Source organism: Molothrus aeneus, chromosome 1 (genome assembly GCF_037042795.1).
Source record: "Molothrus aeneus isolate 106 chromosome 1, BPBGC_Maene_1.0, whole genome shotgun sequence".
Lineage (NCBI taxonomy): Eukaryota > Metazoa > Chordata > Aves > Passeriformes > Icteridae > Molothrus > Molothrus aeneus.
In genome coordinates this window covers 103,748,112-103,772,236 of record NC_089646.1, presented here as the reverse complement: position 1 = coordinate 103,772,236, position 24,125 = coordinate 103,748,112, and the positions used below count along the sequence as shown (strand labels likewise).

Here is a 24,125-nt window from a genome sequence, read left to right as displayed (position 1 = left end):
TTGGGATTGCCTTAGCAGCACTTCTCCAATAGCCAGCTAACTTTTGTTTAACAGAAATTTTCATTTTAAGAAATAAAATCATGAGTTTCACACATGCAATGCAGAATAGCCTCACCTCAAATGCTCTGGAAAGGCATCGTCTTTGTGATGGTTCATTGCCAGCCTGACCTGAACTCTGCCTCCTGACATTGTTGTGACTCAAATTCTCATGTTTTTACTAACACAACAGGACTGATTGCAAATTTCTGTTTTTGCAAGGAACACATGGCTTGGAGCTTTCTCATTGCTGCCTTATGTAAGTGGAAATGGTGCTAATAGGATGAAATAAGAATTCAGAAAAGATACAGAAGATTCATTAACACAACAGGGAATAGGATATATAGCTTAGCAAGAAGAGGGGGATTGCGCTTGATGCTACTTGAGTGCCCTTGAGTGCAGTGAAACAGCAACGACAGAATGGTGGGAGGTGGGCACTGCTGGCCCATGGGCCAACAGATGAGTTCGGTGACAGACGGATTGTGAGCCCAGCTCATCCTTTCCAAAAATCAGAAACAGTTACATAATTATTCAAACTAGCAACATGGAAGAGGATCAGAGGAAAAGAAACAAAAGAAAGAAGCTGTGAAAAAGGACAGCTTGTTTGAAGGATAATTATATGCAGTTAAAAAGAACTAGGAAAAAAGCACTGGTATTGTGTGCTTACAGATTAGCAATGATCTTTCTTTAAATGCAGTCTGTGCTAGTTATCCCCATTTCTTCCACTTCAGAAGCTGCAAACATGATGGTTTCATGGTTCATGACTAGGTGGGTAACCTTTACTGCTGTATTTCTACAAGCCACCACATCTGGTCTGCTGAGATGGCCTCACTACAATTCTACTAATTAAAACACAAAAGGAAAAAAAAAGGAAAAAGGAAATTTGATTTCCTAGTAGGGACCCAGAAAAATCTCTCAAGTTGCCGGAGCTGAAACACTGTCATCTCCTCTTCACTTCCTACTTGTAACCCATTCCCTTTCTTCAGACAGGAATGACACTTGTCTGCTGGAGCTGCCTTGTTTGTCCAACAATACATTGGACTGGGAATTGAAAGAGAGTTCTTCTTCAAGCTAACCAGAAGGGTGCAGCTGGGGGAAACCAAAAAATTAAAATATGGGCAAAATTTAGAGGAAATGAGTGTTACAGCCATGGGTGATTAATATGCATATGCTCAGTAGGGAATGCTGCACAGCAGTAACATTATGCCATAATGCTTTTAGCAGATATAAAATATAACTATATAAATGATAGGCATCTGAATACTGTCTGAAGAGTCTGTAGTCTGACTTCTGGAGGGGTGTTGCTGGCTGACAAACTAAAAGATATCTACATTTTTCATAGGCAGCAAAAGATGAAAGATAAAAATCTATGAGACTAGATTAATTAAGGACACATCATTAGTTTTCTCTAAAACAGTATTAAAGAATGATTGGAGAGCCATTATCTGTAAAAATCAGAATAAATGTGCTAGGAAAAATGGTGACTGATTTGAGCGTCATGAGGTCATCAGATACAGTTTACTAAACAGCAGTTTTTATTGAGGAAATGAGACATGCCATTAGCTTCAGCCTGTCCCCAAACAAATCTTCATTAACTAACCACTTCTGTGAAGCATGGCAAACAGCTCAGTCTTGATTATTGTGGGAAGTCATCAGGGACTGCACCAGAGAAATCTGTGTAAATACAGCTCCAGGAGAAGACATGCCAGTCACCTTCAACGAGTATTAAAATATTAATTCAATGGAGTTAAATAGGAAATCTTCATTGAGAGTAGAGATGAATAAAAGTGTATGAAATAAAAAGTCTTTTATAAGACACATTTTAAGCAGACAAACTGATAAGAATCAGCAAAGCAGCTAAAGGATAAGTGGAAAGCTGACTGGCAGATGATGTGCATCAGCAGCACACGAGGCATTAGCAGGCCTTGTCCTATAAAATTATTTAATGACATTACCACTTTTGCAACATGAACTTATTTTCACTTAATCCAATTTGAGAGATACAACACTTTCCTTTTTTTGATGAAAAGCCATAATTTTATAACTTACTGCAATTTTAGGAAGATGTATGCTAATTTGGATTTTGCAAAATTTCTACAAACTGCCCCAGTAGAAAGATACCCACTTCTTCCTGATACTTTATCAAAAAGCAAACATGCACCAGTTTTATGTCACAAGTGAAATGTTTTTCATAACAATATGAATGAGCTAGATATTGCTGATGGTTTGAATTAATAATTTCCCTGGGCTTTTTTCTCTCTCCTAAGAAGCATATTGTCATGCTCCAATAATAATAATAATAATAGACTTTTCAGGAGAATAAAATTAGATGTAAAAGATGATGCCATATTATGCTGATACAGCCAGTGCACTTCAGTGTCAGAAGCTGACTGTGCCTCAGGCCCCAAATTAGTTAATGTCATTCTGGAAGTGAGAAAAAGGAAGCCTAGACCAGGTGGGTATGCCTAATCCTGCACCCATAATTAATGTCACATGTTCACAATTACCACACTTATGTTGTTCAATAAACACATTGGGGTTTTTTTTGAAATTAGTCATAATTGACAATTTCAATTACATACATTTTGGCTTTGGTAAAAACTACTTTGTTCTTGTGCATCTGCATAGGCATTGGCCAGAATGCCACCCTAAAAGAGTTCCTGACACTTTTCCATGCCTGCTGGAGAGGCAGTTGTCCGAAGATGGAGTGAGGATTTTTCTCCACATCAGCAATAGCTGGCAAAGTTCATTGTTTGCCAGTTCTTCAAAAGACATGTATGCACCAAACAATGTGCAGAGGAGGAAATAACAAAGGGTCTGGGAGAAGTGCACATGATTGCAGTGCAAATAGAAACAACCCCTTTTTAATAGAGTCATGCTAGTATGCCATGGGTGGTCTTCTTTTATCATTGTTTAGCACACATATATGAAATATATATGAAACATGGTGTTATGGACAACAGGGCACCCAATATTCCTCCATCTTATTCTGCTGAGCATGATCTCCTTGTTAACCATGAAGAAGGAAAGATACAGCTGCCTGTTCAATCTCTTCCATTTATGGATGTGACAGAAACAATCCTGACATTGGGTAATAAAATCAGTTTTTATTCTGCTGCAAATTTGCCTGCTACTGCAGGATAGGGGAAGTGTAAATTTACCCCAATGTCACTCCTCAGGATCTAATTTTTTTAGTAGCAAAATGAAAAAAAAACCCAACCCAAAAATCTGAAAAGATTCCCTGGAAATTGTTTTGCAAGCCATGTCTGTATTATGCCCTAGAATCTCATTGCCCAGTTTAAAATTTCAGCATCAAAAGGACTAGAAAAGTTGTTTCTTCTAAAAAAATATCCTAAACTGGATTCCAACAGATTCATGCTCCTGCCCAGACTCCTCTGGTTGTAAAGGTACTGGCAGTGAAATAGAGGAGCCAGATGTTTCTGTGACACCAGGCATACAGAAATCATGAACTGATGCTATGATGGTGGCAGCTGAGGACACTCAGCACCTTACACAACTGGACCCTCAGTGGGCAAATTTTGCAAGAAAAGAAAGACACATTTCAGCTTTGTAACTTAACAGACTGCCCTGGTCTGCAATATTGTACTTAATATTTTAAGACATGTATCTGCAGATGGGGGAAAGCATTCCCCTTCATTTGATGAAATTCCAACACTGCTTCTGTGGTCCCAAAAATTCCCACAGCTATTCAAGCTTTCTATCCAGTGCCTACTTATCTGTCATGTTCATTATTTTCCATTCACTAGTTTTGCCAGCCCTTTGGAGGCAATAAAGGGATTCTGGACACCATTAACTTGATGACCATTTCATATCCTTCTATATCTCCTGCCTGCAGGAAAACTGGAATCTCATCACAACCAGAAAATATGTTCCAAAATAAATGTCAAAACCCATCTACACTGGGTTTTGGGCACATCATCTCCACCTAGTCTACACACCAATTCATACATGATGAAGGAATAAGGAGAAGAAAAAGTATTTTGGAAAAACTCAGGTTCAAAGCTCCATGCATCTGTTTCTCACCATCAACTATTCACACAGAGAAAGGTGTTACTGATTCTACATAATGAATGATTTTTGAAGTGCAGGCCACAATTCTCTTTTATGAAGCTCTTCTGGACCTACTTTGCTACTCAAAATCTGTATTTTTCCTTTGTCCTTCTCCTTCCCCTTTTGTCAATTCTTCTCATCTTTTTTTACTTAACCATCAAACTCTTTGCCGTTCAATGAAAGCAGACATGTTGAATTAGGAAAAAAAATGTTAAGAGTAAAAACTGCTTTAATTGCTACTTATTTACAGATACACATTTTCTCCAGTGGTGCATGTCACCTGTAGGGTGGGCTATTGTATTCTATTAAATAAAAAAAAAAAGACCACCCACATGTTTTCAGGTTCAGTTCACCCTACAGGTATTCCTTGACTTTGCTACCCAAACTCACAGGACATGAGAGCAACCTTTGCACTCAGTGAGAGTCTCCTTGGCTAAAGTAGCAGTAGGCACCCTCCAGAAGGGAGATACACTCTTCTGCTCTCAGTAAGCACTGACAGAAATAGAGAAAGGTTCTCAGGACTGCAGCACATATCTGAAGCCCAGAAAAGGGGACAACTGGCAATGTAAATCGGATTATTGTAGGGAGCTCTTACTCCTAATGCCACGCGCAATCTGTGGAAGTAGGCGACACCGGAACAGATGTTGATACGCTGCAGGCTGAAGAGTCTGTGTGGACCAGGAGTGTCTGTTTAAGGATTAACCCTGCAGGTAGCTCATGTGAGGTTAAACACAGCTGCCTATTTACACAAAATGACACTATGTGCATCTGGGTGAATGTGATGCACTTTTTTGGCTGTGGGCAAAATCCTAGAGGAAGATCTAGGAAGACTGAATGATGGTGTTGGTATTGGAAATCTTAACTAATGTTGTCCTTTGTCCTTACTTATTTCCTTTTTTCTTTTTTTTTTTTTTTTTGCCTGAAAGGACAATAAGCATTTCGGTTTTAGCTGTGCATTAATCTAACTTCTAACATGATCTAACTCCCTCATAGCCACATCCCAAATAGGGCAAGACAAGCTTCCTTGGAAGTATGTAACAAGACGGTAACTGACTTCACCGAGGTCAGAGCATGCAGCCCTACCAACCCCACAGTCAGAGCTTCCAACACAGATGCAATACTTCCCTTCACCCCTTCTCCATCTCTGGAACCCTTCTGCTTTTGCTTCCCCCTTTTTAAATAAAAGACGCAAATGGTAAAACGTCACATGAGCGTTCAGGGGGCTGTGTGAGGTAAGACAGTGTAAGGCCGTGGCACCAGGTAACAACTCGTTCTGTCACTTGGGTGCAAATTCCCCATCATGGAAAATGGAAAGCAGCAGGTTTTCTTAGGACTTTGTGAGACAGTTAGATTGAGGCTTATGGAGACTCAGTTGGGTTTTATTCATAGCTTGGTTATTTTGGTCTAGTAGACCCTGATTTTTTCCGACACAAATATTCATAATTTTATTTGATTTGTTGTGAAGTTCAGAAGGAAGTTAAAGGAAATTGAGAGAAAAAAAATTCAAAACAGAAATAGACTGCCAGCATTTGTTTTAATATCCTATTATAATATTCTTATTTTCATCTAAACCTTCCCAGTGGGATACCTATCTACATTTTACTTTTAGCTAAAGACAGAATTAATTTGAAAATTGTTACAAGAAAGAGAATGGTTATCAAGACACCATCATCTTGACTGTACAGAGACAAAAGGTAGGCATTTTCCTCAACAGAACAGGCAAGAGATCTGTCACAGTAGAGGGTTCTGTGGTGTTATTTATTGTTTTTTAGGTTTTCTTTCCCTTCTCTGATAGCTTAGCTCAAATCCTTGATCAAAGCAACTAGGGATTGTTCAGCTCAGATGGCTTACTGCATTTTAAGTGGGATACAATTTAGCCCTCTCCCATCTGACCAAAGCTAAATTCAGTAAGGGAAAACAATTTCCAAAGACCAACACATCCATTTGCCCCTTGAGAGGTCAGACAAAGGTTGTGGCATTAGAACAGATTATCAACATCTGCCTACAGTGTGCTTTTCATAAAAGGAACTGTTAGACTCTGATGGCAGCGAGACAGTTCCTCTTTGCAAAATAGCATTAGATATTTTCCAGATCCCAGTATTTTGGTTGCATTGTGCTTTTTATTGAGCATTGTAAGAAGCAGTGCAGTGAGACTGGTGTAATAGCAAGAAATAAAGAGAGTAAATCATATCTCTGTGTATACTTCAGAGGTTCTGCAATTTTTTTTAATGTTCAGTTTTCTTTGCCGCCACATTTCCTTTGGGTTTGTCTGTCATATTGTTAAGGAAACAAAGCAGTGTTTGTTTCAAAAAGTGGTTAATAATGTATGCACCCCATAGTCTTCCATAACTTCAAAGAGCCAATTACTTTTAGACTGTTGCATAAACACATATTTAGGAAGCATGAAAATGTGCAATTATTTACACTATTCAGTACCTAATACATCATATTTGAGCTCCAAAATGGGAATTACTGACATGATGAAATATAATGGCTCCAAATAAATTGCTGTACTACAAGAGGGGCCCTGTAGAGCTGTACTCATTAAACACACTTATTAAAAATTCTTAGTTTTTTGAAATCAAAAATCACTCAGTCACTTTAAAAAGCTCATCATCACCAAGTATTTAATCTGTAACTTCTTGCAAAATCCTATGGCTCAAGAGAGCTTTGCAAGTATTATATCTGGGGAAAATCAAAATATTGAGGTTTGTCTTAAAGGAATGATGTGGAACTTAGTGAAGGTGAGTGGCAGCCCCTGGCTGGAGATTGGACAGTAGCACAAACTAAAAAGAAAAACCTGAGTTATTTTTACACACTGCCTGTATTAATTAAGCACAGCCTCTTCAGGAAAGAGGCCTAAGTCCTGCTTTCCAAAAGACAACTGTAGTTAAAAGCACAGGAATCTATTTTAGGAAAATGGCAGGAATTATTACTCAAAATGTGATCTCATTATATAAATTGGGGCATGTCTTCAGTTACTGATTCAGCTCATTTCTGTCACTCCCATCACAAGAACATTGCAATGGAAATAAGCTGGAAAAAAGAAAGATTCCGGTCTTTGTTGTATTTTTCCATAAAGGGAAAATTTAATTATTTACTCTTGAGCTAAGGAATGATGTATCTCTAGTTCTCAGAGTTCTGAGAATAAGAGCAATGACCAGTTCCTGAGAACAACATTTTGGGGATAAAAGTTATATTGCCCTCTCACAATTTACAAATGAAAAACGACTATGGTTTTATTTTATTTTATTTTATTTTATATCCTGCTACATATTCCATCCATTAGTTTGCAATTACAAGCTGGTATTGCTATGGGAAACCTGCTTCCTTGTGATGTGATTCCAGGCATATTTCAAAGACGGTTGGTTCCTATTCTTGTGTTCAAGTCAGGTAACTCTGTTCCCAAAACCACAGATACACAAGGCTGCTGAGTCAGAGCTGCTGAAATCACATCAGCCTTGTCCTGAGTTTGCTCTCAGGACACTAGACCTGAGCTAAACTGCTGCCCCTGTCAAAGGCAGACCTGTCAGCCAGCCCAAGCTGCTGGCAAAGGGCAGACTTGCCTTGCAGCAGTGAGCAGGAGGGACTGTTTGCCATAAACCATCGCTTCTTGGATTGTGGCAAAATTATTGAGGTTTCACGCTTGTTTATGGGCTTAGAAAAATGTTAATTCTCAGCTAATGAGACGTGAGGCATGCAGTGCTCAGTCAGCAGAACAACTTTTAAATTACTGTTTTGCTTGTAATGACTTCCTGTACATTTGTTATGGTACATCAAGTGGCATTTTTTCCCAGCTAGGTGCTGGGCATTCAGGTGCTGTAATACACAGGCATGGCTGCAGGCTCCATCAGGGCACTTCCACAAGAACGTGCACGCCAGCGGGAGTGAGGCACACAATCATTGGACCAGGACTCTCTCACTGCATCATCACACTGGGAGGTCTCCATGAAATTGGGGTCGTGAACGTCCCTACAAAAATCTCCAGTAGCGGTGCATTTGATAACACACCTATCTAGTCTGAAACTAAAGCAGAGTTCAAATCCAAACATGCTCTGTACACCTTTAGGGAGAGCTGTGTAAATCTGAACACCTGAAAAGGTTATCACTTTTTGTGTGTGCAGTATAATCAAAAGAAACAGATTAATGGAAAAATGAATTTAAGCACATTCCATACAAATATATGCAAAGGGCTTCCACAAAATTCTTCATATCTGAATCAAAACGAATGCAAAATTAACACATAATGAAACATTACATTTTAAGTAGCTAATCCCTGTGTCCTCTTTATTTGTGCTCCACTTGATAAGAAATACACTTAATAGTTCTTTGCATAGAACAATAGGGATTTTTGTTAAAGTTCTCCTCTAAAATCATGCTTTTTCCCATTTCATTTGAGACTATCAGCTCACAGGTCTGATGGCCATCTTACTCTCAGCATCTCAAAAGGCCACCAGGATCTTACAGAGCATCAGGCTGAGAAGCACACAGCACTGTAACATTGCACTGAGGACTGCTCACTGCATGCCAGGCTTTGCTAAAGCACAGCTGGAGGTTTGAGGGAGGTGTAGTTCTGGTGAGGCCACATCTCAAATGTGTGCCCAGCATGGCACTCCCCAGCATGAGAGAAATACAGACATTGGCAGAGTTGGCCAATGGCAGAGTCACCCATTTTCAATCTTGGAGATGTCCAAGTTGTTTGGACAGCTGGAGAAGTCAACCAAACAAGTGCCGTCTCAACAAAATAGCAGAGTTGTTCCGTGTTTCTGGAAGTGTTCACAAAGTAAGACAACATATTTATTCAAGACATTTTAAGCTCATAGTTTTGAATAATTAAGGTCTTTCTCACATTCTTACCTCACTATGAGCCTTAGCCCAAATGTTTAGAAGCATATCAAGCAAATAAAGAGTAAGAATAGTAAGCAAAAATGGAATACCAAAGGGTAATAATGGTTTTTAATTCCCTGTATTTGAAACACATTTATAAATTTGGAGACTGCTGTAAATTCCTCCAAACTAAGTTTTCAAATGTGGAAAAAAATAATTAGGCCATGCTCTACAAAATAAAGTCCTTTTCTCACCCTTTCTGAATTTTTCATTAAAAGCCTTCACTGGCTTCATAAAAATGGTGGGTTTTGGTGTGATGTGGAGCTTAATATTCATCAAGCTGACTACTAGGATAGAAGAGATGAAACTCATACTAGCTACAGTAAGACACCTCTGAAACTGGAAATAATGTTCTCCTCCAAGGTCAGATCCTCATTAGCAAAGGAAAACATTTTAAAGTGCTGATTTAAGCAATTTGATAGCAGATCCAAAGGCAGAACACGTTTTAGGATTACTCGAGGAAAGAGAGGAAATGAACCATGTAAATTCTTTGTCAAACCGTTTTCTACAAACCTCAGATTTATTTTAAGTTTCAACATCTGCATGAAGGCCTTAATGTAGTCATATTTCTTCAGACCTTCTGTGGAAATATCCTAATTTTGTTACAGATCCAGAAACCAACCTTAGCTTCAACTGGAAATCACATGTGAAATCCTAATTTGTCGTTTCCTTTTGAACAGAGCAGTCTCTGAAAGGACAGCTCTGAGGAATCCAAAGTACTTGCATCTGGCATACACTCAGTTACAGCTTCCTTATCCACAGGATTTGATTTTATTTTTGAATTCTGCCTGGCACAAGTCAGGTTTTAGACTTATTTGCATTTTATATGCTTTTTTTTTTTAATTGGCTAGGCAGCCCCTTAGAGATTTTCCACAAAGTGCCTGACTTGTCTTGATCAGATGTTCCAATGAATGGAAGGAAAATGGTTTGCTCAGCTGAAAGACTGCAATTAGCATATACTGTGGTAACTCTCTGTCCTTCTCTAACCTGCTGGCTACACAGCATGATTTCCTTGGGATTTTTATTTATTTTGCTTTTAAGCAGAAGTGTAATATTACTGAGAATCACCAGATGGCATTGCTGCAGATAACTCTGATATTTCTCTTCCCCTAACTCTACGGGGGATAGGAACTGAATTGCAATCCAGTGCAGAGTTTTTCCTGATGTTACAACTTGAGCTCTGTTAGAGAGATATCATTACATATTTGTACATTATACTATATTATATATTTGTATGCATGTGTGCCCATGCCTGAGCCCTCACAATGTCACAAGGTTTGTTTACAGCAAAGCATCATGCACGGCTACATTGGGAAAGTTTAGAAACAGAGACACAATAAATGTGGTAGAAAGATGTTCTTTAGACTCCTTTAACATTTAATTGTTTCTTAATTACTGCATTCTTCAAGCTCAGTGAAATGATTCACAGACTTAAAATTGTTAAAAGGCTACTTATTTAGTGACTGGATTTGTTGTGAAGCGCTTCAGCTACAATAGTTGCATCTGCAAATAACCTGGGATCAAATTATGTAATAACTCACAGCTCATTAAACTCCTTTGAAGAGCTCAAATGACCTGGGTGTTAATTTTTAGTGCAGCCTATGGTGTATAACATATGTCAGCACTTCAGGGCTGCTCTGCCTCCCGGCCTGCACAGCCCTGCTCCCAGGGATGGCCCCGGTCAGGATGCCTCCATGGGTACCTCTGATACTGAAAGGGCAAATAGGAGGGTGAGCAGAGCTTTTCAGCTGATTAACTTTCAAGGCATGATGCAGTTGTGACATAGAGCTTACTACATAGAACTCCTGAGTGCCTCCAGAGGAGAGCAATGAGGCTGGTGAGGGGTTTGGAACACAAGCCCTGTGAGGAATGACTGAGGGAGCTGGGGGTGTTCAGCCTGGAGAAAAGGAGACTCAGAGGTGAGCTTATCACTCTCTCCACAACTTCCTGAAAGATGGCTGTATCAAGTGGGGGTTGGTCTCTTTCACCAGGCAGCAACTGACAGAACCAGAGGACACAGTCTCAAGATGTGCCAAGGGAAATATAGGTTGGATATTAGGAAAAAGGTTTTTTCAGAAAGGGTGATAAAATGTTGGGATGGTTTGCCTGGGGAGGTGGTGGAGTCACCATCCCTGGATGTGTGACTGGATATGGCACTCTGTGCCATGGTCTAGTTGAGGTTTTAGGGCTGGGTTGGACTCAATGATCTTAAAGATCTCTTCCAACCCAGTGATCCTGTGTGTGATTTATAATTCCATATAAAATGTCAAGATTGCATTTTCTCTTCCTCCTTCCAAAACCCTTCATTTAAAAGCAAGGATAAACGGAGTTTGTAGCCAGGTGGGTGTTGGGAGGAAAGGGTTAAAACAGGAAGATTGGCAAGGAGGGAATAGTTTTTGCTCAAAGTGACCTTGCAGCTGGGAATGCTAAGAATGTCAGAGTGGGAACAAGTGTCTATTTATTATGCCCAGTGTTGTTCATCCTCTGCTGGTTTTGAGAAGTAGAATTCTTGTGTAGAGACAACACACAGACATGCTTGAGCGTTCTGCTGGAAGTGAAATATCATAAAAGCACAGCCTTGTGATAAATTACACATGTGTAAGGCCCTTTGATGCCTGGGGCAAGCAGTGGTTCCCCTCATTACTGTGCTCCAGGATGAACTAAACCTATTGGAGCCTGTGCCTTTTCACTAGGATGAACTAAGCCCCACAGAGGCCATGAACCAATGTGTGTCTCTGCTGCCCAGCCATGTTGGTGAGGTAATGAAACAACTCTACTCTTTGCCTTTCAGCTGTGGTTTGGTGGTTGCCATCATTACCTGTATGCATTGACTCACACATGGGGATTGACTCCTTCTCCCAGGCAAACTGTGACAGCATGAGAGGACTTATTCCTAAGCTGTGCCTGGTTGGACAGAAGGTTTAGGTTGGACATTAGGAGGAAATTTGGTAGCAGACTTTGGTGAGGTTAGGATTTTCCTCCCCACTCATAGTGTAACATTTCACCCGTTTGGTGACATCAGGTTTGTGCCTCCACTTCCATTTTTACATTTGGGCTATTTCACTGAGCTGCAGCCACCCCTCAGTATCCCCACAGCAGCATAAAGTCAGTGCAGGCTGCAGAGGCCACCAGGTGGGCAGCCACCCTTAGCTGAGCTCTGTGCCATAGTCAGTGCACAGATTTGTAGTCAGACTGGGAACATCCTCAGGAACTGAGCTAGAGGTGCAATTCCTGATTGCAGAACTAAACCGCCAACACTGTGTGACGAAAGGAAATGAAAACCTAAGGCTGCCACCCCAACCGCAAAGGCTAACAGGCAAAGTGTGATTTTTGTCCATAGTTCTTGCTTTATCCAGATGCCCTGGAAAGCTGTGGATCATTGCTCTAGAGGAACAATTTTGAATCCAGTAAACTGACAGCTCTCCTGTCTTTTCCACCATCAAGCTGGCATTTCCCTGGACTTTCAGCTGGCAAAGAGATTCTCAATATCAGTGCATGATCACAGCTTTGGTATTAGTGAATTAAAAGCCATATTCTTGAGGGTATTGCTAATGTTGATGAAAGGAATCTTTCTTGGTTGAACAGGCAGAGATACTTTAGGGGCAGGAGGAGTGTTCTCTGATTTGGGGATATTAAAACCATTTTTAGATCATAACTGCTCCCATGTCTCCACAAAAACATTTGCAACATCACCTCAGTGGAGATAAACCCGAGATACTGTTCTCCTTTCTTCATGTCTGCCTAGCTGTTTTTCCATTTTCCATTTTATTGAAGCAGATATAAATAGAAACCATCAACATTGCCTTTATATTTCTCTTCTGTGAGCCAGGCACAGGCAACACCAAGGTAGTCAGCACCTTGTTTTTGAATATAATTAATTAAATTCTAATACCCATTAAGCAGACAGTGGTATGCAAGTCAGGTACTAAAGGAGACAAGTTGTCTGGAAGGCTACCAGCGGAAGGGATGGGCCCTTGGAACCCAAGAATTAGAAAATGAAAAAGATAACTCAGTAAAATTCCCACAGCAGAAAACAGGCATCCACAGCAATCTTTTAATGCTTGTATGTACGTCCAGAGAGCACTGCAAATCATTTCTCTCTGCTTTTAACACCCTGACTACAGAAGCAATAACTCAAGACATACTCACTGGATTATGTTTTTCAATATCACAGTTTTGTTCATATGATTTTTTTAATTAAAGCCAGCTACCCAGAGAAGAGATCAGGTCTCTATGGTTTCACTACAAAAAAGGGACCATAAACAAGAGATAGTTTACAGTACAGATTTTCCTCTTTCATGTTTTCCAGCATTTTTGGCTGGCACACACAGCCAACCTTCTCCATTTATACATCATCATCCCCAGACATGGGCATCATTTTCCTAAGTGACAGAAACAACCTCTTACATAGGGATAATGAAAAATAGTTATTCTCTTCTGTATTTAGGATCACAGTTATTTTTATAAAGGAAAAGTGTTACCAAAGCCATTCTCACAGAATAGAAAACCCTCTTTGGGATCAACCCAAGCTGATTTAACAAAGATGAGTACACACTGAAAAATCCCTGAAAACTCCCATCCTTCAGTTTTTGCCTCAGAATATGTTTGACACAAACTAATACCACACAATGAAGTAGCACACACCTTATGCAAGTCCTGTCTTTGTGGTTTGGGGCAAACCCTGTGTGCTCACAAGGGCTATTTCTATAGCAGAAATGCTGTCATGTGAATACTATTTCTTTAGTGATTTAGATGAGAACTTCTCTGCAGCATTTGTTAAAAATGCTTTGATGTTTGTGATGTACTGCCAATATATTTCCAACAGTAGTTTAACTTGCTACTTTTAGAAAAATCTTTAATTTAGCTGAACATTTTTGGTAAAAGGATTTAAAGTGTTCTTTGATGACACAGAACAATTGACAAGCAGCTTTAAAAAAGACTTACAAGGAATAAACAACTGCACCTGTGAGATAACACACAGAAGGACAAAAGTTTACAGAAAACAGAAATGAAAAAATACAGCAAAAGAGATAGCAGGTACAGTGAAATACGTATAATAGCCAATATTAGTCAAGAACATGATTAGTATATGAACAGTACATGACTAGTAAATGAAGCTTGTGTAAAACAGTGGAATGGTTGCACAGAAGTCAAAAGAAAGAGGCTCTCTCTCATCTTGCCACAGGGAAGAGCACACACATGTAATGGCTCCTGCCTCTTGCTTTCCTGAATGAGAGAGGCAGATTTGGAATTTGGTTTTACTTGGTTTTTTCTTCCCCTTAAGCATGATTTTGGTGACAAAATCTGACATTCATCATGGTTATTTCCAAAAGAAAAGCAACCTCGAACATTAAAAAGAAGATTAGAAGTCTCATGTTTACACCGAAACCTCTTCCTCTAGCGAGGCTTGAATAGTTTGAACTGCAGAAAGAATGTAACAGCAAAATGTGAACATGCATGTTTTGACCTGCAGACTGCTTCTTCTTTCCTTCTTTCCTTTCTTCATTCTCACATCTTAGATGGGGCCTAGAGAGCTGGAACAGTCTCTTCAAGCCAGTAAAAACCACATCCAGTAACTTATACAATCACCTCAACTTTGTAGAAGACCTCATCAGAGGCACTCTTCTCTGCTGGTCACAGCCAGCAGAACTGCCAACCCAGAGCCTTCTTTGCTCAGCCTTGCCAAATTGTGATTGCTCTTTTGGGGAGGATAACAAGATGAGACATGACCTTGGAATTCCCTTCTGTGTGCTTTTAGCTCAGAATAAATTAGCTTGGACACAGAAGGAACCATATCAAAGGTATCAGCCTTGGTCTATGTGTGGTTTGAGGCTGATTAGTCTGTCCAGCTCCCTGGTGAAACACAAGACTCTGTTAAGAGCTTGGCATCTGGCAGAGAAAAGCTTGATCTGATGGAAATGCACGGGAAGAACCTTGCCTTGCCACCCCCCTCTGGATTTCCCTCTGTGTTACTCACCAGTACTGCTCTGGATGGTCCTCACGGTGGTGGTGGTGCGCGGGGGAGAGGAGGAGCGCAGCGATATGCACTCGTCATCCTGGGAGCAGCCCTTCTCGATGGCCCGCACGTAGCTGTGGCTCCTCATGCGGAAGCAGCCCGGCATGGGCAGATCCAGCGCTTCCACAGCCTGGGACTCCAGCTCGCTGAACACCGACTCGCAGACGGACTCGAACTGGCCGTTCACCTCCATCTCACTCACCTGCAGGCAGACACCCGGCAGGGTCAGTGCGGCCCGTGCGTGGATATTCCACACAAACCCTAATTACTGTCCAACAGGATACAAAAGAAATAACCAGAATTCTGCAAAGAATAAAACAAAATGTGGATCATCACCGGTGGGATGTGATCTTTGGGTGGTCACCAAATGCAAGTGGGATCTTTAATAAGAAGTTGTGTCATCCCATTGTAGTTTTGTTAATATTAGTTGGAGAAAGTTTAGGGTTATCCTTTGTATTGCTAATTTGGAATTGGAGAATACTACAGCGAGTAGCTATGTTAACCTCGTTATCAAATGTACATGGTAAAGCATTAAGAGACACTTATTGTCATAGGGATTTGCATTAAGTAAAAGAATTTACTTATTTTTAGGAAAGCGGGGAGAAATGAGACAGAGTGGAAATTTTCCAGAGTAGAAATCCATTTTGATTTAGGTGAAATGTACATCTTTGAGTTAAGTCTGTAGCTTGCAAACATAGCTGTTTAGTCTGACTGCCTGTTCTCATAAAAAGCCTATGCTTGGAGAAACTGTTTCAGCTGAAGGACAGAGATAAGGGCGGGGGCAGACAGAGAGCAGGGAAGCCTAACCCAGGAATTCTTTCTGATAAAGAAAAATTAGTGGCAAATGTCACGTGGAGTCAGTAGAACACTCTCAAGCTACGGTGGCACAACGGCCAGCACCTGTTAGAGGATCCCTTTGCACATGAAAGATAAATGGGACATCCCATAGCAGCAATTGTGAGGGGAAAAAAATAATGTATAAAAAGGGGAGACAGAGGTGTTGGCAAAGATTCAGCAGAGTTTGGGCTCTTCGCTCTTCTGAAACTGGTGGGAAGACTGGAGCCCTCATAGCAGCTTCTGTTTTACATGACCCAGGACCCACAGCAGAGGTTGAATGATTGGTCATTGTGATCATTACATGTAAAACAAAAATCACACTTTCATTGTGTGGTGAGGAGAAAACAAGAAGGGTCAGCTTAACCCCAGTAGATTATCAATGCAACCCACAGGCAATCACACTGATAAAACCTGAGTGGCTGGAAAGCTGCAGGGTAACAAATACAGGAATGGGAGGTTGGTAAGGGAACCAGCTTTGCTGCTGGGGAAAAAATGTCTGTAGAACTAAATGTCTGGCTGAGAGCAGATGCAAAGGAATCTTTAGACCCTTTGTGCAGCAGACACTAGGTGGTGACAAAGACTTGTGCTCATGGTGGCTAAAGAGCATTCAAAAACTTCCTACAGGTCTTAAGAATCTGGAAACCATTTACCTTGGCTTAATTATTAATGGATGCTCATGTTTCTAAACTGAGCATTGAGCCCTGAGCTTGGCATTAAAGCACAATAATTATCACTGTATGAGACATGCAGATGGAAACAATCACTTGAGGATTTTGTTAGTTTTCAAGCATGTAGAAGACCAAGTTAGCAGGAGAAGATAAGACTATGTTAGGAAGGTAGAAAAAACCCCCATTAGAAATTCTCTTCCAGGATTAATGTTACCAAGAAAAATGCTTTGTGGAGTCTTTGTATACATAACTGAAAAATCTCAGAGAGCAAAATATACTTTTTCAAAGGAAAACTATTTAAAAAGCCTGGAAGAGTAGTAGGCAGTACAACAAAAAGAATAATCTTACAATAGCAGAGAATATCCAATCCTCAAGTAAATATCTCTGAATTAATGCATTTTTAAACAAAAAAAAACTTGTTCACCTTGGCAAAGGATAACCACTCCTTGGCTGACAGCTTTGTGTGTTAGGTATGCAGCTAAATAAGTAACCTGACCTAATGTTGATGTAGTTGCCTCTGAGACATGAATTTCTGTGCTGTTTTCTCCCAGATACATCCTAACCCTCTTTTTAAAGCATCAGCCCATGCTCTATGCAAAGTGCCTCACTTCAAAATACACAGGTAAGTACTCTGAATGTCTAAATATAGAAGACTGCAGAAAGGGAAGCTACAGCTCTACATTGAATAGCAGATGTATTTGTTAGGACCATAGCTGAAGTCCTGGTGTCACTGATGTTACACACTTTTTTTGACATGGTGATGATTTGGTATGCCAGTCATTAGGGATCAGTATCTGGCACCACAAATCCTGCCTGCTGCACTTCTGGACTAGTGTAAGGAAGTTCTTTCATCCAAGTGATTTACCCAAATGATCCACTTAAGTTAACAAGCCAAAAATCACAACAAGGAGCTGGAGGATGTAGCAGATGAACTACTGGCCCTCTGCCCCGTGGTGTACTGGCCCTTTTGCACTTCTTCCAGATCTGTTCCCTATGAACTCAACTGTACAAGCATGTTGAATGCAAGGACAGACTATTTTATAACATTAAAACACATAAACTGAATCTGTCACAGTAGACTTCATTTTTCTTCTTGTTTAGGAGCATGAAGATCTCTTACAGAATTTCAGAGCAAAAATACAGACAGATTTTTTCACTTAACACATGTCCTGTAATATTTGTACTATTTAAGTGAAATGTTTGGAGGTCTACAAAGTAAGGAATGCATAAAATAAAATCTCTATTAAAATTGTGGAATACAAACTATTAACAGCTTAATTTTAAATTAGCACCTCACTCAGCATACAAACTTTCTTTTGAGGCATTCAAAAATTTTTGATTGATTGGAGGTGCTAAGCACAAGATCCTTAAGAACCCTGTTCAATGAGAGTGCTGGTGAGCACCACTTAAAGCAAAATCCAATTTCTCCTATTGCAAGCAGTGTCCAGCATTACACTGGCTCTCCAGGCTGCCCCAGGTGCAGGTCACCCACCTGGCTGATGGTGCTCATGGCTCTCATGTAGCTCTCGTTGCGGGAGCGGAACTTGGGGGAGGTCAGCAGCCCTGCGGGGTCCAGGCTGTCCAGGCTCCTGTTGATGGAGACTTCGCTCACCGCCCTCAGGTAACTGTGGCTCCGGATCTGGAGCTTTGGCGAGTGTTCACTGGATATCCTGGGAGATTTGGGTGAGGAAAAAAGAAAAAGAAAGGAAGAAAAAAGAGGTTCCATCAAATCCAAGTGGCCTCACCAGGAGTGAGAATAACCAGATGTTTTTCACTGGAACAGCATGACTTGAACAAGTCATGACACAGTTTTTGTATATTTATAAAATAAAGGCAATGTCAGTACTTTTATTTGGATTACGCCACCCTTTTATTTGGTGGAAGGAAGAGAAAAGGATGGAAAGGATTTCCTTTTAATTTTCCGTAAACCATGTCTAAGCATAATGGCAAATTCACATTCATTTGCTTTACTGACAGCAGAATGGAAAAATTTTACACTGTACTGACAATGACAGCAGCCAGCTCCAGCAACCCCCCCCACTAGGTGGGACTTTTGAAGTGACAACACTGAAATGACTTCACAAGAGGATTTTAAAAGAGCAAGAGAAGCCACTGAGATGAGCAGCAGAGAAAGCCCTGTGGCCTTAAAGAGATGAATGCAGCAACCATCAAAACCAGCTGGGGAGGCGGGTAAAGAAGGAAGAGGCCTGATACTTCGATCAGCTGGATGATTCTAAATTTATTAAATGAACATCCACATCTCAAAATGCTGCTGGTGATGTGATCTGACATGTTCTCATGTATGTATTCATGAAACAGGACTGTTTCTCATGGGATTTTCAAGGGTGTATGGGCCAACAGGGCAGGCAGATCACAGAAACCATGAAAAACGCACTCATAGTATGCCTTAACTTGGGAAATCACTCCAACAGCATAGGCCACCTGATAAGATTTGATATGCTTTAAATTTTATTTTAGACTTGGTTTAAGCCACAAGTCAACATGCCACAACACAAAATGCATGCTAAGGAAGTAGCTTTACATAACTATGTCAAATTAGAAGTTTAAAGGTCACAGTTGTATTTCTGAAGTGATAACTTTGCCTAGTTTCTCAATACAAGTGACAGGTGAGATGTACAAGGAATCAAAACCAAACAAAAAACCCTCCCCCAACCCCCTCCCTCCCCACATTCCCCAGGGATTTTGTACTTCTGCTATTTTCTTGCCCTATGTGCTAAGAGTCAGCTAGAACAATCCTCCACCTGTGAGATGCTTTATCCTCTGAATGTGCTGGCTAAGTGCTGTCTTCACAACCTGAGGCATCCTACAAAGATGTGAGTCCCAAAAAGTGAGTGAAATACACTTGTATGAAATACAATTAATTTGGGGGATCCGTCTTTTTGAAAGAACTCATCAATTAATAAAGTATCAAAAGGGTGAGTCTTTGATGTATTTTTTGAGTTTTAAATATTCTTCATGTATCACAAAGCAAACTAAGTAAAATATTAACTAAATTTTCCATTTTAAAATGTAAATCTCATAGAGATGTTCACAGGTATATAAAAGAAAAATCTGTAACCTAATTACAGGCTTAATCTTTGTCTCCTAGTCTTTAGACATACATGCACAGCTGACCTGAAAGAAGAGAATCCATTTTATGTCTAATTCCTGAAGCATTTGCAGATATTTTGTATTCAAGTATCTAATGATGGTAATTAGTATCAGCAATTTCCCAGTGGCATGCACAATTCTGGTAATTGTCAATGCATTTTGGGAGGACAATTCCATTGTGTAATCACTCACCTAAGTAGTTCAGAAACTGGGTCTATTTCTGAATCATCCAATACTGTAATAAAACCTAGGCCATCTCTACAATACCATATTCTCTGGCTGCTAATTACTTCCTAATAAAAATACATAAACTTCTGCTAATTACCCAATACTCCTGTCACAGGAAGAAGAGAAAGCCTTTGCTTGCCATTTTCACTGTGCATACAGTGCAATACAACAGCCATTTCCATACTCTTTGACTCCTTACACCACTTGATTCCACGTGACAAAACCTCTTTAGACATCAGAATAAGTGGTGCTCCAAACAACTCAAAAAAAGGCAGAAAAAGTCAACTGTTACTAATGGTTACATTTGTTTACTGCATTTTGGTAACTAACACTAACCACGTAACTCTTGGAATAAAAATTATTGCCTGTTATTGAATTAAAGAAAAATGAATGAATAATTCAGGAGACATAATTTTTCTGATGCATGTGAGCTACTTCACGCTGCAGACCTGCAAACTGATCAGCGTTGCCTGAAATGCATTTCCTAGATTGGTTCAAAACGTATTTTATGATTATGATGTGAACAGTTTGCTGCCAATATGTGACATGCAAAATTCAAATCAGCTTGATTAGCTGCCAGTTAGTCAAATACGTCACCTGGGGCTTGTTGCTGCCCACTGATTAGCTGAGCTTGCAAGAAGACTGCAGCACATCACAAGATTCAGTGCACAGATACTGCCAGACAGAAATCTGCAGTTGCTGAGGCACATGCCCTTTAAAGAGTGGAACCAATAAAGCTAGTATCCATAGCACAAAGATTTTGCTGTGGCAGCCAGAGTAAAGATCATGTAAGATACTCATGGAAGTGGCATGGAAAGCCATCACAAAGAGTATAGAAATGAATTTTCTGTATGCATTAGTGTTGCATATTATTTTTGCAACTCTGCTCAAAACAAAGGAATTCCTCATAAAAGTAGATGTTCCCTTTTTTTTTTTTTCAGATGTGGGTCCTCAGCACAGCTGCCTTTTTTTTTTGGTTTTGTTCCTCACTATGCAATTGGCTAGTTTGACACAAATCCAGAACTGTATTTTACAGGGGGCTACTTAATCTGTGAACACTTCCCTCTCCTGTATAGACCAGAGGAGGCAATTGGCTGCTGTTGAAGGAGGTGGCTCCTTGCTTACTGATTGCTACAATCTCTATTTCATTAGATGTAGTGGTGGGGGAAAAAAGGAGAATAAAAGGGATTTAAACCTAGAGAAAGAAACATTGAAAGCTTGCATTTATAATGATTACTGCTGCTTTTATAGCTGTGTAATAAATCGTCACTATGTCCTACAGTAAAGTTTAATGAACAGCTGAAATGCCACTGGAAATTTTGATAATATGCCACTTAGGAATAAATCTGACTATGTATGATGTGCAAGATCTGAATGTATAATTAATTTTCTTGGAGTTACTATTACCAGTAACATATAAATGAAAATATCTTTTTCTTCCTTGAGGGTTCAAGTCCGTCTCTTATCCTGCATTACCTAAATTTCTCTTTTTGCCATTGTAATTTCTACAATAAGTACAACATGTCAAGGACTGAGACTTTGGGACAGCTCTTTGGCCAATACAAAATAGTCTTTTGGCTCCACTCACTGCATTGGATGTATTAATTGGCCGAAGTGGGATGTGAATTATTTAGGTTCTTAAACAAGCTCCTCAAGCATGTTCCATCATTTCTGTGCTGCACCCACAAGTGGCAGGTCCTCACACTGGCTGCACCATGCTTTTTCCCCACACTGCTGCCCTTGCCCCAGGCCTCACCCCAGAGGATGGGAGCACAGCCACAACAGCATCACACTGATACCACACAGGGTGGGAGGCACAGCATTACTGGATGTGCTTCCCAAAAACCACAGCCAGAGGCACCAGGAGGAGATATGAGGGCTCTGTGTTGCTGCTGCGCTGCTGATTGCCATTTTGGGTTTCCCGAGGGGATTTGCAAGAGAAGGAGCTCTTCTCTGAGTTGAAGCTCTACCCTGAGCTGAAGTGGGTAGAAATGGAGTCTGCTGAGTCCCAGCAGATAAATAAATACTCCCCTGGGTAGAGGAAGGCAAGTGCCTCTAATCCACACTGTGCATCAGAGGAGATCAAGGTACCCCGCCAATGAGGCCAAAATGCTACAGAAATTCCATGAGAAGCTCTGACAGGAGGAGAATGCTCATTTAATCAGAAAACATGTTCTACTGAAGCATCTGAACCAGAAGGTAGGTGTATAAAGGAAATCTTTGCATACTGCACTGAGATTTCTGCTCTGTACATTTCCAACACACTGAAGCCTATTCTCCTGTTTTCATTCAAATAGAGAAAAGAAAGTATTTAAAACACACACATCTAATCACACTGTTCCAACATGCATGGTAAGAAGTATTTTTAACTCACTGCTACAGATGTGCTTGTATTTACACAATATTAACATGATTTACATGATTTAATTCAGATGAAAACACATTCTGGTCCCTCATTGATTATTTACAGAGCAAGAAGTTGGTAGGTGTAGGCATTTGTGAGAGCAGCTAGACTCAGTTGCTTTGCTCTGGAGGCTACAGGGAAGCTGGAGAGGGACCCTTCATCAGGAATTGTAGTGAAAGGACAAGGAGTAAAAGCTACAAACTGAACAAAGGAAAAATTAGGTTAGATATTAGAAAGAAATTATTTACTGTGAGGATGGTTAGACATTGGAACAGGTTGCCCAGGGTTGTGAATGCCCCCACCATGGCAGTTTTCAAAACCAATTTGGATAAGGCCTTGAACAACCTAGTCTAGTGGGAGGTGTCCCTGCCCATGGTAGTGGGGGAGGGGGCTAGATGATCTTTAAGGTCCATTCCAAGCCCCTAACACTCTATGATTCTGTGATTCTATATCAAAGGGTTCAAAATGCAGTGTTAGCAATTAACAGTGAAACAACTTTGAATATATTCTTGGAAGAGTTCCTATGCCTTGAAAATGTCTTTCAAACAACAGAGAGAAGATAGACAACAGGGATTTACATAAGCAGGCAATTTTAGTTTCAAATATTTCCTTTTAATTTAGGAATGCACAATGCACTCTGTCATATACGTGCTCGTTATAAAAAGCACTTTCACTCATCACATTTCATTTCTGAATGAAGAAAGGGAAAACCAAGCCTTGTCATGACTACTATTTTTTCCCTTTAGGCCAGACACAATATAATAAAATGTAGTCCTGAGACTGTATTGTCTTCTCCAAGTTCAGCAGTCAGAATCATAGCACAAAGTACAGTGTTGTGCCAGATGGGCATCATGTTCTGCCAATAGAAAATGACAAAGCAGAGTAAAGTAAAAGTCCAGGAACGTGTCCCAAATGCTTCTGTAAGCCAGCAGTGCTAAAATTTGCCTTCAAACAAAGAAGACCTCAAAAAAATACACCATATGCAACATGAAACCAAGAAAAAAAAATCTCAAAGCCACCACTACTGTTAAGTATCCCAGGTCTCAATTTTGCTGCATACAGCTGACAGCTTGGTTCCATGGGGATAAATTATCCTCAGCTGAATGTCCCACTCTGGTGTGGCTGGTGGGCACATCCAACATACATTTCTCTGCTTAATTTTATTTGCATTTTAGTGTTGCTAGAAGGTAGAATAATCCAGTGCAGCCTGACACAAGCTGAACACTGAAGGACAGAGAGGAAGATTTAGAGAACAATTTACTGATGTGCATCTGTCTGATCCTGGTAATTACACGGGTCAACCAGGCTGGGGTAATTTTTCTGTGTTGGCATCCATGTTCTGCTGCTTTTTGGGGCAGTGAACAGGGGACTGTCATGTCACCGACGGAGACAAGGGCAGCATATAAACAGTTTTTAGCATTTGCCCTCACCACTCCAGATTTTTCTGGGTTTGAAGCTCTTCTTTTGCTTTCTTGTTTATATTTACACAATATTAAACAAGTGAACCTCTTCATGGGGAGTTTCTGCCTTGAAGCTAAAAAAAAATAAATCCCAATAAAACCTCTCTTTAAGTCTAGATCCTGCTAAAGGGTCAAGTGTGAGAAAAAAATTATAAAACTTGGTGATATCTGCTGAAGAGCAAAACAATGCCATCAACAGAAAAATGGCATTTGCTTCTACTACCACACCAGAAATTGTCCTTGCTGCTTGGATCAGCCAACACACACCACAAAACTGCATGGACATGCCTGTGACACAGAGTTTTACCCAGGCTGAGAAGAGGCAGAAATTACAGAATGGTGTATTTGTCTCGGTCTGATTTTTCAGATTCTCTTGAGAAATGGAAGGAAGCACTTAAAAAGGAAAA

The 24,125-nt window shown here is 40.3% G+C and overlaps 1 protein-coding gene across 9 annotated transcripts in view; it reads right to left on the bottom strand.

The window, feature by feature from the left end:
• The window catches only part of DLGAP1 (DLG associated protein 1), a 397,438-nt gene that overhangs the window by 74,228 nt on the left and 299,085 nt on the right, over positions 1 to 24,125 (bottom strand). For all 9 annotated transcript variants that reach the window (XM_066562060.1, XM_066562044.1, XM_066562035.1 and 6 more), the window contains 2 exons: positions 18,008 to 18,185; positions 14,972 to 15,212 (listed from right to left, as the gene is read on the bottom strand). In XM_066562060.1, the coding sequence (XP_066418157.1) occupies positions 14,972 to 15,212; positions 18,008 to 18,185 (419 nt within the window). The remainder of the gene's footprint in view (positions 1 to 14,971; positions 15,213 to 18,007; positions 18,186 to 24,125) is intronic.